At 55.6% G+C, this 16,527-nt stretch overlaps 1 protein-coding gene across 1 annotated transcript in view; it reads left to right on the top strand.

Moving 5' to 3' along the window:
- The window catches only part of PREX1 (phosphatidylinositol-3,4,5-trisphosphate dependent Rac exchange factor 1), a 181,582-nt gene that overhangs the window by 117,547 nt on the left and 47,508 nt on the right, over positions 1-16,527 (top strand). The window contains exons 8-13 of the mRNA XM_044748026.2: positions 3,727-3,845; positions 5,076-5,225; positions 6,935-7,082; positions 14,009-14,109; positions 15,627-15,730; positions 15,931-15,980. Coding sequence (XP_044603961.1) covers positions 3,727-3,845; positions 5,076-5,225; positions 6,935-7,082; positions 14,009-14,109; positions 15,627-15,730; positions 15,931-15,980 — 672 coding nt within the window. The remainder of the gene's footprint in view (positions 1-3,726; positions 3,846-5,075; positions 5,226-6,934; positions 7,083-14,008; positions 14,110-15,626; positions 15,731-15,930; positions 15,981-16,527) is intronic.

The following is a 16,527-nucleotide window of genomic DNA, read 5'->3' as shown; positions in this document are numbered from 1 at the left end:
ATAGCCCCATCTTATAGATTAAGTAAGATGAAACATGTAAAGTGGTTAGAATAATGCCTGGCACACGTGGTGTGGAAAGTGGAAGAAATATAAATTTGTATCTTCACCTCGGTGCGTCACACACAGCTCACACTTAAATTGTATCTAAAACATCGTTACAACTCCTGCTCCAAACCTTTCCTCCTCGTCTTCCTCTTTCCCTGTGAACGGCCCCACCTTTTACCCAGGAGCTCGGGCCAGAGTCTCTGTCGTCCTTGATTCTGATCTGCTTCCTCCTCACACCCCCTCCATCAGCAAGTTCTTTTCATTCTGTCATCAGACTTTGGCCAGAACCTCAATGTAATGCCAACAGAAATTCCAGGAGAGAGGTCGTATGTGTGTATGTAAATGACTATAAAATGTACATTGGAAACACAGAAACAGCTAAAACCATTTTGAAGAAGGACAAAGCTGGAGGACGTGTATTACTGTCACCCAGGCTTACTGCAAAGCTGCAGGAGTTAAGACAATGGGGTACTGGGGTAAAAACAGACAAACAGATTAGTGGAATAGAATAGCGAGTCCAGAAGTAGACTCGTGTGTAAGTGGTCGTTTGAATTTCAACAAAAGTGCCAGTGCAGGTGCAGTTCAGGAAATGGTGCTTGGTCAGTTTGATGTCCAGTGGGGACAAATGAGTCTTGGCCCTTACCTCACACAGTACACAAAAATCAACTTCAGGAGCCAGCCCTGTGGTGTAGTGGTTAAGTTTGTCATGCTCTGCTTTGGTGGCCCAGGCTTGTGGGTTCAGATCTTGGGTGTGGACCTACACCACTTGTCAGCCATGCTGTGGTGGTGACCCACATGTAAAATAGAGGAAGATTGGCACAGATGTTGGTTCAGGGCAAATCTTCCTCAGCAAAAAAAAAAAAAAAGAAAGAAAAGAAACAAAACAAAACAAAAATCAATTTCAGATGGATTATAGATTTAAATGTGCAAGGTAAAACAACAAAGCTTCTTGAAGAAGGCATAGGAGACTATCTTCATGATCTTGGGGTAAGCAAAGATTTCTTAAATAGGAAAAAGGTATAATTATAAAGGAAAAATAGCTTCATCAGACTACATAAAAATTAAGAGCTCTTCATCAAAAGACACAATGAAGAAAGTAAAAAGGTAAGCTACAGACTAAGAGAAGATCTTTGCCATCCATATAAGTGAGAAAGGACTCATATCCAGAATATATGAAGAAGTTCCGTAAGCCAAATGCGGCCCTCTGTCTATTTTTATAAATAAAGTTTTACTGGCACACAGTCACACCCCTTCATTTTTGTGTTGTCTGTGGATGCTTTCGTGGCACAAGGCAGAGCTGAGTAGTTGAGACAGAGACCATATGGCCTGCAAAACTGAAAATGTTTACCTTCTGGCCCTTTTCAGAAAAAGTTTGCCAGCTCCTTCTATAAATCATTAAGGAAAGACAGCCCAATAGCAAAAGGGTCAAAGGACAGTCATTTCACACAGGAAGACACCAGGGCCAATGAACATGAAAAGGTGCTCAGCCTCGCTGCTCGTCAGGGCAATACAAATGGCATGTTTAATGAGACGCTGCTAGATGTCCACCAGAATGGCCCAAACGGAGATTAAACCCCAGTTGCAGAGGATGTGGAGCAACTGGAATGTTCCTACTCTGCCGGGGGCGGGAGAATTGGTATAGCTATTCTGGAAAACAGCCTGGCAGTATCCAGGAAAGCCAAGTGTGTGCATTCCTCGTAGCTCAGCAGTTCAGCTCCCGGATAGATAAGCCAAAGACGTGTGCACGGACGTTCCTCATGAGCCCCGTGCAAGCACGTGCTCGGCAGCGCCAGCCTGGAAGCAGCCCCAGTGTCCCTGTGCGACTCCCCATAGCCCTGCGCGACTCCATGGATGTGAAGTTCACAAGCAGGTGGTGGCCCTTGCAGGGTTGGGGGGTTAGTGACCCGAAGGGGGACATGGTGGGGGGCATTTGGGGTGTCAAAAATGTTTACACAGGTGTGTTCACTTTGTGAAAGTCAATCCAGCTGTATACTTCTTTGGGCATTTTTTTCTGTGTGGATTTTATGTTGTAATAATAAGTTTATAAGAATATGTGCATGCACACGCACACGTATATGCTTATACAGATACACACGCGCAAACGGTCGTCCTCTCTCACCTCGGTTACTGCACTGGCTTCCTCTCTGGTTCTGCCTGTTTTCCCGTGGCCTCACTTGCAGTCTCTTCCACAAGCAGCCAGAGGGAGTCCTTTAAAACTTAGATCCGTTATTCCTCTGCTCGGACCCTCCATGGCTCCCCTCTCACACACATCGTAGCAGCCCAGGTTTGCCACCGCCCACAGGAGCCGGCAGGACCCAGCCATCCTGGCCTTCTCGCCGCTCTGGCAACGAGGCCGTGGTGCCTGTGTCCTCGGGCTGCCCTCTGCCTGGAGTGCACCTCCCCAGGCGCCGTCCGAGTTTCCCCCCTCCCCTTCCTTAGGTCTTTGCTCCAATGTCGCCCCTTCAGTGAGGCCTTCCCTGACCACCCCCCACCCCCAGTTACAATCACACTCTCCCAGCCTCCCTACCCATCTTTCCTGCTTTATCGTCATTAATTTTTATAAACCTTAAAAGTCTTATTTCAACTAAAAACATACATATCGCATTCATTAAACACTCTTTTTACATAGAGCCAAGGCCTCCTCTTTGAGGAAAAGTTCACTCTTAATGCAAAAGCAGCTCACCTTTACCAGGTCTCTCTCAGACATTCAATTTGATTTTCAGAGCGACAGCTCTCTCCCCACAGTCACATGTCCTCAGCTTATGTGATGTGTAATTTACCCCATTGCAGTGACAGGTGCACATCAGACAGACAGGTGTAGGAGCAAATACAGCCGGCTCTTGGTGTCAGCATCACCCACCTGGGGGAGCTGGGGGCCCGCGCACACCAAGTGGCCTCGAGCTCCGAGCGTTTGTTTTAACCACAACACGGAGCGCTTCTGGCATAACACACGTTTTATTTCTTTGCTCAGTGTCTGTCTCGGTGCCTCCTGCCCCGCTGTATGGGAAGATGAGTTCTCAGAGACCTTGCTTTGTTCGCTGCCGCAGCCCCAGCACCTAGAATAGTGCCTGGCCCCTGATAGGCATTCTCTAAGTGCTTGTTGAATGCATGAGAGAGTGGCTCCCCTTGGTCCCAACTTGGTATCTTCCCCGTGGGGAGCACTGGTCAGATGTTTGTTGAGTGACTGAGTGCGTGAGTGATAGACTTCACTTGAGTGAATGAAAGTATGGTGGGTGGGTGGATGTGGGTAGATGTTGATGGATGGATGGACGGTCGGATGGATGGATGGACGGACTTTGTGCTTCCTTCCACTCTGGTCATATTTCAGGAAGTAACTGTTAGAAACTGGGGGCTGTACCCATTTTCTCGCCAAGAAAAATGGGTTTCTCTTGTTTCTTGTGAGTTTCTCGTCGATGTCTCCTGTTAGCTGAAAGGCAGCGCTATGAGGTCAGCAAGGCTGTTGGCCCATTTTCCAGATGAGGAAACTGGGGCTGGGAGTGGAGAAGTGACTTGCTCAGGTCCCCCAGCCACCAGCCCAAAGGCCCCTGCTGACCCCCTGCTGACCTCCTCCCAGCCCTGGGCGCCCTCGGTCCTACTGCTCTTCCTTCCTCTGTGCTGTAGAAGACAGGCGAGCCCCGTGAGGGGAGGCACAGGGCCTGTTGACTGCCCACTGTCTTGCAGGGTCACTGGGAGCAAGAAATCCACCAAGAGGACCAAATCCATCAACGGCTCACTCTACATCTTCAGGGGTCGGATCAACACGGAAGTCATGGAGGTGGAGAACGTGGAGGACGGGACAGGTAGGCCCCGCCCCTCCCGCTCCATGGGCGGTCTCTGTTTCAGTTACTAGTTTCTTCTTTTATTGTGAAATGTGACCTATCTACAGAAAAGTGCCTAAAACATACGCACGTAAAGTGAACACTGAGGAGTCCCCATTCTGTTAACAAGGACCCTCCTGCCCCGGGAGCCCCTCACACACAGGCCCCCCCGGGTCACAGCGCCTCCTCCCCCACATGTCACCACTGGCCACATTTTGTGGTGACCATTTTCTTGCTTTTAAAAATATTTTTATGTCCCAAGTATGCATTACAAAACATTTTAATTTAACTTTCTCTGTTTTAAAACCTTACTTAAATGGTTATATTATATGTATTTAAATGTCTTTAGATATATGCATAGTTTTATATATATTTAAGTGGCCATAAATACCGTAGATTCTTTCATCTTGCTCCTTTCGCTCAGTGCCTCATCCGTGTTTCTGCACGTGGGTCTCTGTAGCTCGTTGGGTTCATGGCTGTGATAATAGTCCGATGTGTGACTGGTCCACAGTTCACTCTTTCCTCTGATGTCTGACATTTATGTTGTTTCCGCTCTTCACTCTTGTGAGCAGTGATGCCGTGAGCATTCCTGGTCATCTCTTGGGGTGTGTGTCCCTGAGCTTGTCTAGGGCGGGGGTTCTGACTTGGTTTTGAGACACAGACCCCGTTGGCATTCTCACGAAACCCGTGGACCCTCCTCAGATTCAGGGTGCGGCCGGCTTCGACATCCCTGGGTGATGCCGTCCTGTTTTGGAGAGGTTTGCCAGTCCCCATCCCACCGGCAGTGCCGAGGGCATTGCCCCACGACGTGCACTGTGTGGGTTGCACTCGGGTTTAAATGGCCCAGGTGCCTGACTGAAACGGCGGGGGGGCGGGGACGCATTCCTGGACTCTGGGCAGGTGTCACCCCATGAGTCACTCCTGCGTTTGTGGCCGGACTGTGAGGGCTTGAAGCCCCTGCGCCTGAGGGCTTGGGGGGTCATCGTGTACAGCTCTTCCTCTCCCCTCAGAGGACAGACAGGAGACGGAGGGAGCGCTCGACGGGTTGAAAGTTCAACTCCAAAGTCCTGACCCTGTGGGTGCCCTGCCACCCTGTCGTTCTGGAGCGGGAAGGGCTGGTCCTGTGACCTCGCTCACAGGCGTGTAGGGGGCGTGTTCAGAGTCATGTGGCCGGGTCCGTGCTGACCCACCTCTGCCTCCTGCCCCCACCAGCGGATTACCACAGCAATGGCTACACCGTCACCAATGGCTGGAAGATCCACAACACGGCCAAGAACAAGTGGTTTGTCTGCATGGCCAAGACGGCGGAGGAGAAGCAGAAGTGGCTGGACGCCATCATCCGTGAGCGGGAGCAGCGTGAGAGTGAGTGGCTGGGCCCTCTCCTGGCCCTCCAACGAGTGGTGGGCTTGGGGGCTTGCCTGGGATCCCTGGGGGGTTGGATGGCTTCCCCCAGACCAGTGCAGGGCTGGGTGCGATAGTTGGCTGTGGCTGGGGGTGAGCACTGGACTGTCATCCAGAGGCCACCAGGCTGGGAAAAGGGAGGCCAAGGTGTGTTTGGCAGTGAGTTACTTCAGCAATGTCATCTGATAAATGGGGATAAAAGTTCCTGGTGCAGAAGGTTGTAATGCTGCTACGTGAGCTTGGATCTGACCCTACTCAGACATTTGACTCACGATCCTAAAAACCCTCCCTAGCTACCAGCTGTGCAGAGGAGGAAGCTGAGGCTGATTCCTCTGTATCTGTATCCTGTCCACTTGAAATCCCCACTTGGATGTGTCACAGGCATTTCACACTTAGCACGTCTAGTCGGCACTCTTCATGTCCAGCCTACCTTCTGCCCCAAGCCTGCTCGTCCCCCCGCCTTCCTCATCTCAGGAAGGGGCTCCTCCGTACGCCCAGGAGCTCAGATTCAAACTCTTGGTGTTGCCCTGGCTTCCACCCGCCCCCCAGTGAGTAGGTCAGGTCCCTTTAACTCTGCCTTCCACATATGCACCAGCTCCGTCCACTTCTCCCCTCTCCCGACTTCCGCCCAAGTACGAGTCACCGTCATTTCTCAGGAATATGGGCCCAGCCTGGCTAGATCTGTTGATTTTTTTTTTTCCTAGACAAGCTAAAGAATTTTAAGGATGTTTCCTGATTTTAAATATTGCATCAAAATTTATTAAAATGCCATTAGGCCAAATAAACTACTGAACCTGGCCCCTGGGTGGGCGAGCTTGTGAACCCTGAACCTCCTGGGGCTGGGTGTGTGGTCAGGACTGGGGGAGGGTCCAGGGCGTGGCTGGCTCGTTATCAACTTTGTGGTTGGAATCCAGGGCTGTGGTGTGCAGGGCTTATGTGATTACAAGTGGGGCGTTCATGTCTGCGTTTTGTCCAACCCTGACCTCAGGGCTGGGTTCGCAGGGGTGGTGCATGCTGTGGTCAAGAGCACACATCTGGATCTGGGTCTAAGTCCTGGTTCCAGCACTTCTAGTTGGGCAGAGAACTTTATTTCTCTGGGCCTCAGTTTCTTCATCTGTAAAATGGGGATAATGGTACTTGCCCTGTAGGTTTCTTGAGGATTAAGTGGATAGAGTAGGCACTTATAGCCTTTGCTATTATTATTTGTCATTGCTGTTATTATCAGGAGTGGACAGGTCCAAGCAGAAAAGGTGGGGCCGTGATCTGCGTCTGGGTCCTGTGTGTTGTCTAGAGAAACGGGCAGATTTCATGCCTGGCTGGAAGGAAATCTCAACGGGGCTCTGATAACCTCTGAATGTGGAGACGCATCCTCAGGTTGAGGGTGGAGTAAGCTCGACTGCTTATCGCCCTGGGCCTCAGCTTTGCCTCCGTGGATGGGGCGGTTAGCTGCCCATATCTCTCTGGGCCTCAGCTTTGCCTCCGTGGATGGGGTGGTTAGCCGCTCTCCCCTACAAGCTTCTTGCAGGGAGTCACCAGCCGGTACCTAGAACAGTGACAGCCGTGCGGCGAGTGCCCCGGGGGTGACCACTGGCAGTGGCAGTAGAGGAGGGCTCCTGGGGGGCCGGCTCTCAGGCGCCCTCTCTCCGGTGCTGACCGTGCTCCCTCCGCAGGCCTGAAGCTGGGCATGGAGCGGGACGCCTACGTCATGATTTCAGAGAAGGGGGAGAAGCTTTACCACATGATGATGAGCAAGAAGGTGAACCTGATCAAGGACCGCCGGAGAAAGCTCAGCACTGTCCCCAAGTGCTTCCTCGGCAAGTGAGTGGCCCCACTCTGGCCTCCGCCGGGTCCCCGGGTCTCGGCTGGAGGTGCGGCAGACCATCCGCACCCACCTGGCTCTTCCCAGCCCTGCCCCTTCCCCCAGAGCCGCTAAAGCCCCCCAATCCTTGTGGAGCCCTCAGAGGTCAGGAGAGGTGGTGGTCCCATCGTATCAGGTCTGTCAAGTGTTGTGACCACAGCTCACTGCAAAACATAAGTTTTATGTTGAGTTCTGGTGCACATCCACCTAATACATGACGGAAGCTGAAGCCTGACATGACTTACTGTGCTGGACACACTCCCAAAATGTCTGTTCTGTTTCTTCCCTATTTCTTTTCTATCCTATCCTTTCTATTCTATTCAAGTCCTTTCTTCATTCATTTCACAAATAATGCTGAGCACGATCTGTGAAATTGGTTTTGCAGACTGCTAGAGGGTTGCCCACCATGGGTTGAAAAGCACTGCCCTAGCCCTCAGAAAAGAGGAGCCGCCGTAGGTCTTTCAAGCAGAGAGGCATTTAACGCAGGGGGTTGATTACAAAGATGCTGAAGGGCTGGAAGAGCCAGGGTAGGCCTTCTGTGGCCTGCCAGCGCTGCGGAAACCAAGGACCACGGCCGGGGCGGCCTACACAGCAGACCTTCAGTCACACAACAGCCTCACAGCTCTGGAAGCTGGGACTCCGAGATTAGGTGGTCGGCGGGGTTGGTGTCTCTGAGGCCTCCCTTCCTGAGTTACACGTGAGGGGGAGGGTCCTGGAAGCTTTCCAGCCCTTCAGACCTCTAGTTTCTCTGTCTGGGAAATACATTATTTCCTAATAATTAAACATTTTACCCTCTGCCCCATTTTATAACCAAGGATCACAGAGATCAGAGCACAGATGTGGTGGGAGTGGGTCTTAAACACAGGCGTCAATCTCATTCACCTGGGGAGACAGAAGAAATACAGACCCGGTAAAATTGTCCAGCTGTGCACAGGCCCTACTGTGTGCTAGACAGGGCGGTCGACCCTCTGGAGGGGGTGAAGGACACCGAGGGTTCCCGACCTCGTGAAGCTGGTGGTCCAGCTGGGAGAGAAGTTTGCCTGTGAGGCAGGAACTTTGTTTAGAATTTGTTAACTCAGATCCCACCCACTTCCCAAAAGCTTTTGGACAGGCCTGGGATGAAGAGTGAGAGTAACCGTGTGAGGGGTGACTGGGAGAGGAGGAGGTGACTCTGCGTCGTTTCGAAGGTGACAGCGTTTGCTGATGGGGGAGGAAGAAGGGGGTTAGTGATCAAGAGCCCTGGAGGCTGGGGTGCCGCGTGCTGAGGAGGGGAAGGAGACGGAGGAGCGCAGTCGGGGGCGTGGTGCTCAGTCTCCGTTTGGACCGGTTACATCGAGACTGTTAGACGCCGGGATGGAGATGCTGACTCATTAGGTGGATGTGAAGTCGTGGCTCGAGAACAATCTAGGTTGGAGCTGAGTGTAGGAGATGGTGCATCCGTGGTCCTGAAAGCCACACGTCCTAGTGAAATCTTTGACGGGATGCAGAGGGCGACTCGGCGGGGCCGCCCGGGGCACCGGGATTCGGAGGGGGACCCTGGGGTTCAGAGGGGGATCCCAGGGTTCAGAGGGGGACCCCACAGAGGAGGGTGAGCAGAGCCCGGGGTGGTGGCGCCGGGGGCCTGGAGAGGCGGGACCGGGGGCGGAGCCCAGGGGCAGACGCTGAGGTCGCGATGCCCGGGGACTTGAGGCAGCGGCGTTGGACCCACTGTTGGAGCTGAGCGTTGAGCTGGGCGCTGCTCACCCTTTGGAGCCTGAGGCCTCTGGTTGATGGGCCGCAGCGGGGGACTTTGGAGCGTGTTGGGCCCTGATCGGTGGCCCTGGTGCCTTGGACTCGGGCTGCCCTGTGGCCCTCAGGGGTCAGTGCCGCCAGCTCTAAGCTCCCGGGAGGGTGTGTGGCCAGGACACCTGTGGGGACGGGTGGCCTGGCCGGTCTCCACCGGCTGATCCCTAATCCCGGCAGGGGTTTGCTTCCGCCCGGGTGGCGGGACCTCCCGCTTCCTGCCGCCTCCCCCCACCCTTGGAGAGCTTGTCCGGCCACCAGATGGGATAACCTGTCCGATTAGGGCTTCGAGGAGGTCTGTCCCCCGGAAGGATTAGGGAGGCTCCTTGCCTGCCCGTTTGACGCGGGGCCAGGACTGAAGCCTGTGTTGTAATCACCGGCCTTAAGGACCAGACTTCCTGCTGGAGACGGTCTCGGAGAACTTTTACACCAGCCCGGGTTCTGCACGCCTCTTCCCTGCCAGGACCCAGCCCCAGAGTCTCCTCCAGGAGCATCCCAGGTCCCTCCGTGGAAGGACCCGGCATCCACAGGCACTGGCATGTGGCCCTGCCTTTTAACCCCCATTATCTCCATTTTGAGGGTGAGGAAACGGAGTCACAGAGAGGGAAAGGTCCTGCACAAGGTCACACAGCCGCAAGTTGGGGCTAGGATTTGAACCCAGGACTCTCTCCCACCATACTCTGCTGTGTTTATCTATTTTTTCTTTTTTTGTGTGTGTGAGGAAGATTGGCCCTGAGCTAAGTCTGTGCCAATCTTCCTCTATTTTGTATGTGGGATGCTGCCACAGCATGGCTGACAAGAGGTGTGTAGTTCTGCACCCAGGATCTGAACCTGTGAACCCCAGGCCGCCGAAGTGGAGCCTGTGAACTTAACCACTACTCCACCAGGCCGGCTCCTGCGTATTTTTGTCTCTATTCAGCACATTTCACTTTTCCCTGAAGTTCTTTTCTCCATCCCCATCTCCACTGCTAACAAGGAGCTCCGTGAATACAAACAGTGTCCGCTTTATCTTCACAGCCTTCAAGGGTTGGGCTTTGAGTCAGACTTAGACTCAAACCAAATCCTGGTTCCCCCACCTTCTAGCTGTGTGACTTTGGGCAAGCTTCTTAATCTCTCTGTGTCTAGTAAATGATCCATTAACGAGAGAAGATAAAACATGCGTCAGGCCTGTTGGACGATATGGCGAGAAAGCAGATGTGACTTGCTCAGCGCAGTGCAGCGATGGAAGTGCATGCTGGCCTTCAGGAGGGGCCTGTTCCTGCCCTTCTCAGAGACAAAGCCAGTAGATGCCATATGAGAAAAAGCAAGGAATAAAATCTGTGTGTTATTGTGGAGGGCGTCACGGGGGGAACGTCCCTAGAGAGGACGCCCTCTAGGATCCTCAGATTAGCTGGGAGACAAAACCCGTCCCTCCCTCCCTCCCATTCCTTCAGTGTTTGCTGAGCCCTTGCTCTGTGCGGCCGCAGACGGGACAGATGGAGCCCCTGCCCCGTGGAGATCCCCAGCAGTGGCGGAATCCCAAAACAGACATGTAGCCAGATATGAAGCAGGAAATTTCAGCGAGCCGATGAAGCTGTAAAGAAATAAGTAGGTTGGTGTCAGGAGGCCAGGCGGGGTGCTGCTTCAGCCAGGTGGTCAGGAAGGGCCCCTCGGGGGAGGTGATATCTTAACCAGCATCTGGATGACAAGCAGGGGCCAGCCGTGAGAAGATCTGTGGGAACAGCATCCCTGGCAGGGGGAACAGCAGGTGCAAAAACCCCATGGCTGGAATGAGCCTTGAGTAAGTCATTGAGGAACAGCGAGGAGGCCATTGTGGCTGGAGGGAGTGAGTGGCCGAGGGGTGGGAGACGAGGCCACAGGGGTTAGCAGGGGCCAGGCTGGCAGGTGAGGGGTCAGGGGTTCAGGTTTTGTCTTCCGTGCTCTGGGAAGCCATTGAAAGCGTTTGAGCGGAAGAGTGAGATGAGTTTGAACCATGGCTCAGGCCCTGAGTGGGGCCGAGCTCAGAGCTGTGAGAGCTCGGGCCAGGGGCACTCAGGGAGGGCTTCCTGGAAGGAGAAGCCCTTTGGTTTCACCTTTGACAGAGGTTAGATGTCTTTCATTTGTTGAGGTCTGCCAGAGTGGAAGCTCCCGGGTGGAAGAGGCCCCGTTGTCTGGCCCAGCTGGGTACGCAGGTGCCCTTCTGTGTTAGCACGTGACAGCGGATCCATAGTCACTTGTGAGACGTTGCTGCAGACGTCTTCAGGAAGCATCTTCAGGCAGTGGAGTTACGGGGGTGATGATGGAACCCCACTCCCTGACCTCGTGGCGCTCAAGGCCGTGGAGGAGGCAGGGAAGGAAAAGGGCATCCTTGTCTGGGTGGTGAGTGGCCCACCGGGCCTCGGCTTGGGGGCCTTCCTAGGAGGCTGCAGAGAGCGCCCGCGTGTGCCTGTGCCCGTGGCGGGTGACACGTGTTTACCGGGCGAGTGGTTCTGGACACGGGCTCACTCTCCATGGCCCCCATTCCCTGATCTGCCCTCCGCACCAGCCTAGCTGGCCTCTCTGTGTCCCCAGCTTGCTGCGCTGAGTCATCCTTTCTGGAGACTGGATCTGGCTGCTCTTGGCCCCCAGCTTCCAGCTCCCAGCAGGTCGCTGGTGTCCTAACCTTGCTGCTCACTCAGGGCCTTTGCATGTGCTGATACTCCACCAGGAACACCCTTCCTTGCACCCCACTGGTGGCAAATGGCGCCCCACTGACCCAGTGCGGTTCGCAGATGTGCTTTCCACGGGCCACGCGGTGCTTTCAGAAGATTTTGGATTCCATGTCAGCATTTAACAGCTGGGAAATTTCACAGGAAATGCTGGAGTTCCGGCTTCCCTTGGGAAGTCTTAGGGTGCTGTGTCTTCCCACGCGGCCACGCTTGGCCACACTGGGGCGTGGCTGCCGTCTCTGGATGCCACAGTGCTGGCTGGTTCGGTGCAGCCTCCACGTGGCCCCTTTCGCTCGTTTACGAGAGTTCAAGTTCCCTGCATTAGAGAGTAATTTTGTTTGGTTTCCCACGCTGGATCCCAGCCTAAGATTTCATATGATTAGTTTACCCGCTAAATTCAGAAGGCCCCTGAGTGAACCACTTGCCACGTGGACCCTGTTGAGGCCCAGAGAGGGACAACGGCTGCCCAATTTGCCCAGCAAGCTGTGAACCCTCCTCGATCCTCAAAAAGGTGCCAGGCAGCCCAGGGCAGACACGGGGCTGCGGCTGCTGTCACTGGGCTGCCGCCTTCTGCCCCAGCAGCTGCTGTGGGGCACTTCCTGTCCCCTCATGCTGGCCACACGGTTGCTGGTCAGTGCCAGAGGCGGCCTCCATGGGGACAGCTGGTGGGCGGCTGGCCGCCGGGTCTCTGGCTCCTGAGGGTGTTTTGGGTCTGCCCACCCACTCAGCTGCTGACAGCTTCTTCCCTGCCTCTGAGTCCTGGGGCCGGGAGAGTGGAGCTGGGGGCGGGTGCACCCACAGTTTCTCCCCCGACGCCGGGGTCCCACTCCTCGGAATGACCCCGTTTCTCCTCCACGCCCTGCAGCCCGCGCCGGGCTCCCCCTACCTACACATGCCGGCCTTGGCTCCGCCAAACTCGGGGAAGCTAAAAATAGCTCTGCCCGTCCGGCCCTGTTGCTGGAGGCGGGACAGCTGGTCTCACAGGCGGAGAGCTCCGGGCTCTGGCCAGCTGCCACCTGCTGTCGTTGAACTCCTCATGCTCGGGAAGCAGCCCGTCTAGCTCTCCCTCCATGCGGGCTGCGGGGCCAAGGCTGCCCTGAGGACCCGGGGCGGCCTGGGCACCCAGCTGGGTGTCACAGTTGGTCTGCTTGCTTCCCTCTGGCTGTGGGTGCTTTCTTCCAGGGACCCCGCTGCCCCCCCCCCCCGGCTGACCCTGGGGCGCCCCTTCTTGTCTGGTGGCCCTCACCGTCGTTTATTCACACACGGTCAGTGAGCCCTGCCGCGCTGGACCCTCTTCTGAAGGTGCTGGGGGTGGAGCCGTGAATGAGACGGACGGAAATCCCCACCAGCGTGGAGATTGCATTCTGGTTGGGGGAGATGGCTGATAAATGCATAAGTAAATCCGCAAACAGTACTTTGGACGGTGATAAGCGCCAAAAAGAAAGTAAAACCGGGAGACGTGGCAGATTGTGTGGGGCTGGGGGACTGCTTTTGATGAGGTGGTCAGGGAAGGCTTCTCTGAGGAAGTGACGTTTGAGCTGAGACCTGAAGGATGAAAAAGAAGGGCTACATGAAGAGCTGGGAAGGGTGTTTCCAAGCAGAGGGAACAGCAAGTGCAAAGGCCCTGAGGCAGGCAGGACTCTGGCTTTTTTTTAGGAAGGGAGAGTGGTGGGTGTGGCTCAGGCATGCTCAGTGGGGGAGATAGGAGGTGAGACCAGTGAGGATGGGTTGGCTCATGCGGGGCCTGGTCATCCTGCGGGCAGAGTTTGTATTTTTTCCTGCGAGTAATGGGGAAGCCCATTGGAGGGTTTTAAGTGGGAGAATGACATGATTGACCATCAGCTCTCCTGACTCTCCGCAGTCGTCTTTCTGGGCCCTTATTTCTTCCTGCCTGTTTCTTCATTGCTTCTCGTCATCCATCTAGCCCTCTGTCATCCGTTCCCCCCACCCGTCTACCCAGTTCTCTCTCTACTTGTCATCTACCCACCCGCTCATGCTCCCTCCACCCACCTGCACACCAGTCTTTCCAGCCACCTAGCCGTCTATCTGATTGTCAGGTCGTCCATTCATTCACTGGCTTTCTGTTCATTTTCCTATCCACTTATGTGTCCGTCTGTCCATCCACCATCCACCTGTCCTCCTTTCCTCTCTCCTTCCCTCCCTCTGTCTGCGTCCATCCATCCATCCACCCACCCAGTGAACCTGATTCGGGTTCTGGTCACACCCACCTCTCTGCTGCCATCATGAGGAAGAGTGAGAGGCCTCAGCACGACCCCCAGGGCTGTGGGCTCCGACTGTGTGCTTCCCCGACAGTTCTGGCTGTCCCTCCGGGGAGTGGGTGGGGCCGGGCCAGCCTAGTGCTGGTCGCTGTGGTCCCAGGACTGGGGGGTCCTCTCAACCGCGTATGTTCCTGGCAGTGAGTTTGTCGCCTGGCTCCTGGAAATTGGTGAAATCAGCAAGACGGAAGAAGGAGTCAACCTGGGCCAGGCCTTGCTGGAGAACGGCATTATCCACCATGGTGCGTGGGGGCCGGGGGGGGCTGGGGGGCAGCGGCACGGGGGCACTTCAGACCCCACAGGGCCGTGCTTCCGACTCCGGGGGCTGCTTCCGTACTTGCGTGCAGCCGCCCGGCACGCGGTGTGGCCCCCGGACCCTGTATGCCCTTAGGAAACGGCTTGTGGGGCTGGAAAACCCAGCCGTCCCCTGGGGCACCAGCTGAGCCAGGACACCTCAAAAAGTTAGGGCCGGGGAGTAGAATTTTCCGTCTGTCCCTTCACAAAAGGCAAGAACCATTTGTGTCAGGTTTAGTTATGCAACAAATATTTGTTGAGCGGCTATTATGTGCCAGGCACTGTCCACACAGCAGTGAACAGGACAGATGAAACCTGTTGTCCTCACGGGGCCCACGTTCTAGTCGGAGGGGAAAGATAATTAGCAAGATAAGTAGGATCTGTGTATACAGGTGGCCACAGTGCTGGGGGGCAGAGAAAGCAGGGAGTGGCGGTCACTGTTGAATGGGGAGTTGGGGAAGGCTTCCTGGAGGAGGTGACGGTGGAGCCAGACCTGAGGGAGGGAGGGAGGGAGCGAGCCCGGTGGCCATCCGGGTTCCAGGCAGAGGAGCAGCCAGCGTGAAGTCTCCAGGGTGAGCGTATAAGTGGTTTGTCCAGGGAACAGCAAGGAGCCAGTGTGGCGGCCGCGGAGTGGGCAGGGCACGTGTTGGGAGATGAGGTCAGAAGCAAAGGGCCAGCAGGGAGCTTTTAGGGGATGAGGTCCGGGGCCTTATGGTGGATCGTGGGGTCTGTGGCTTTTACTGAGATGCGAAGCCGCTGCTGAGTCCTGAGGAGAGGAAGCACCTGCTTACACCTGGGTTCTAATGGGAGCCCTCTGGCTGCCGGGTGGAGAGTGGACGGTTGTCCCGGGCTGGCAGCTGGGTGCCCAGAGGGGAGGCGGCTCTGGTGCTCCAGGCGGGAGGCGAAGGTGGCTCTGGCCAGGGTGGGACTGTAGAGTGATCCTTCACGTCCTGGAGGAAGAGCCTGCAGGACCTGCGAATGGACCCACAGTGGAGGGAGCGAAGCACGAGGTCGTGGTGTAGAGAGCATGGCCTCAGACCCCAGCACGCAGTCCCCACTCATGCCTGGTGACCCGGCTGCAGGGAGATGCTGGCCAGACAGGTCCTGGCGCGGGCTGGGCCAGGGGCGTTTCTGGACCTCTCAGGAGACCTGTGGACGCCCCCAGCCCTGAGGGTCCGCTCTGGGCAGAGGCACACCCACCACAGGGGGACCTGGATTCCGCCCTGGCATGTGGGCGGGGCGTTTGGTGAAATGGCTCTCGGGGCAGAGCCTGGCAGGGTGAAGGGTGGTGGTGGGCGTGGGTTAGGGGACTGCCCAGCCTCACTGGCCCTCCGCATCCCTCCATGTCCCTCCGTGTCCCTCACCATCCCTCCACATCCCTCCATGTCCCTCCGTGTCCCTCACCATCCCTCCACATCCCTCCATATCCCTTACCGTCCCTCCGTGTCCCTCCATGTCCCTCCAGTCTCCGACAAGCATCAGTTCAAGAACGAGCAGGTGATGTACCGCTTCCGCTATGACGATGGCACCTACAAGGCCCGGAGTGAGCTGGAGGACATCATGTCCAAGGTAGGGGACCCCACCAGCCCCGTGACCCTGACCCCTTGGTCGCCGCAGAGCAGTCCTGTGCCCCAGAGGCCTGTTCTCCTTTCCTGCCCCCCCGATGCCCCCTGCCCCGCTCTGTCTGGGAGCCGTCTGTCCCAGCGGCCTGGATCTGGAGGTCCCTGAGCATGTGGCCTGATCCCAGACTCTCCCTTTTTTTCTTTCAGGGTGTGAGGCTTTACTGCCGACTTCACAGCCTCTCCACCCCCGTGATCAAGTGAGTTACTCTCTCCAAGCCCATTTCACCTCTACCTCTTCTCAGCTGTGTGGCCTTGGGCCGGTAACTTGACCTCTCTGAGCCTGTTTCCTTCTCCCTGAAATGGGGCCAATAATTACACCTGTGCTATAGGTTTATCCTTAGGGTTAAGTGAGCTAATTTGTGGGAAACGCTGCAGTGTGGTGGTGAAGGGTGTCCGTTCTGGAGCCAGACAGGCTGAGTTTGACTCTCAGCCTGCTAGTTTCCAGCTGTGTGACCTTGGGCAGACAGGTCCCAGGACCTCAGCTTCTTTCCTCTGTGAAGTGGGGATAATAAGAGGATCCGCCTCAGGGCCTTTGCACCTGCTGTTCTGCACTCTGCCTCACTTCCTTCAAATGTCTCCAAGCCAGAGGGCACCCCCGGCCACCCTGGCCGGCACTGTCCTCCTCCCTTCACTTTGGTTTCCTTCTTCAGACTTGTCAGTAGTTGACATATCTGTTTGTTTGTTTGCGTGCGATCTGTCCTCCCCATCGAATTGCAGACTCACTTAGGGTGAGAGTTTCTCCAC

This window comes from Equus asinus, chromosome 15, assembly GCF_041296235.1.
Source record: "Equus asinus isolate D_3611 breed Donkey chromosome 15, EquAss-T2T_v2, whole genome shotgun sequence".
NCBI classification, from domain to species: Eukaryota; Metazoa; Chordata; class Mammalia; order Perissodactyla; family Equidae; genus Equus; species Equus asinus.
The sequence above is the reverse complement of the archived record's forward strand: the minus strand, read 5'-3'. Positions and strand labels throughout refer to the sequence as shown.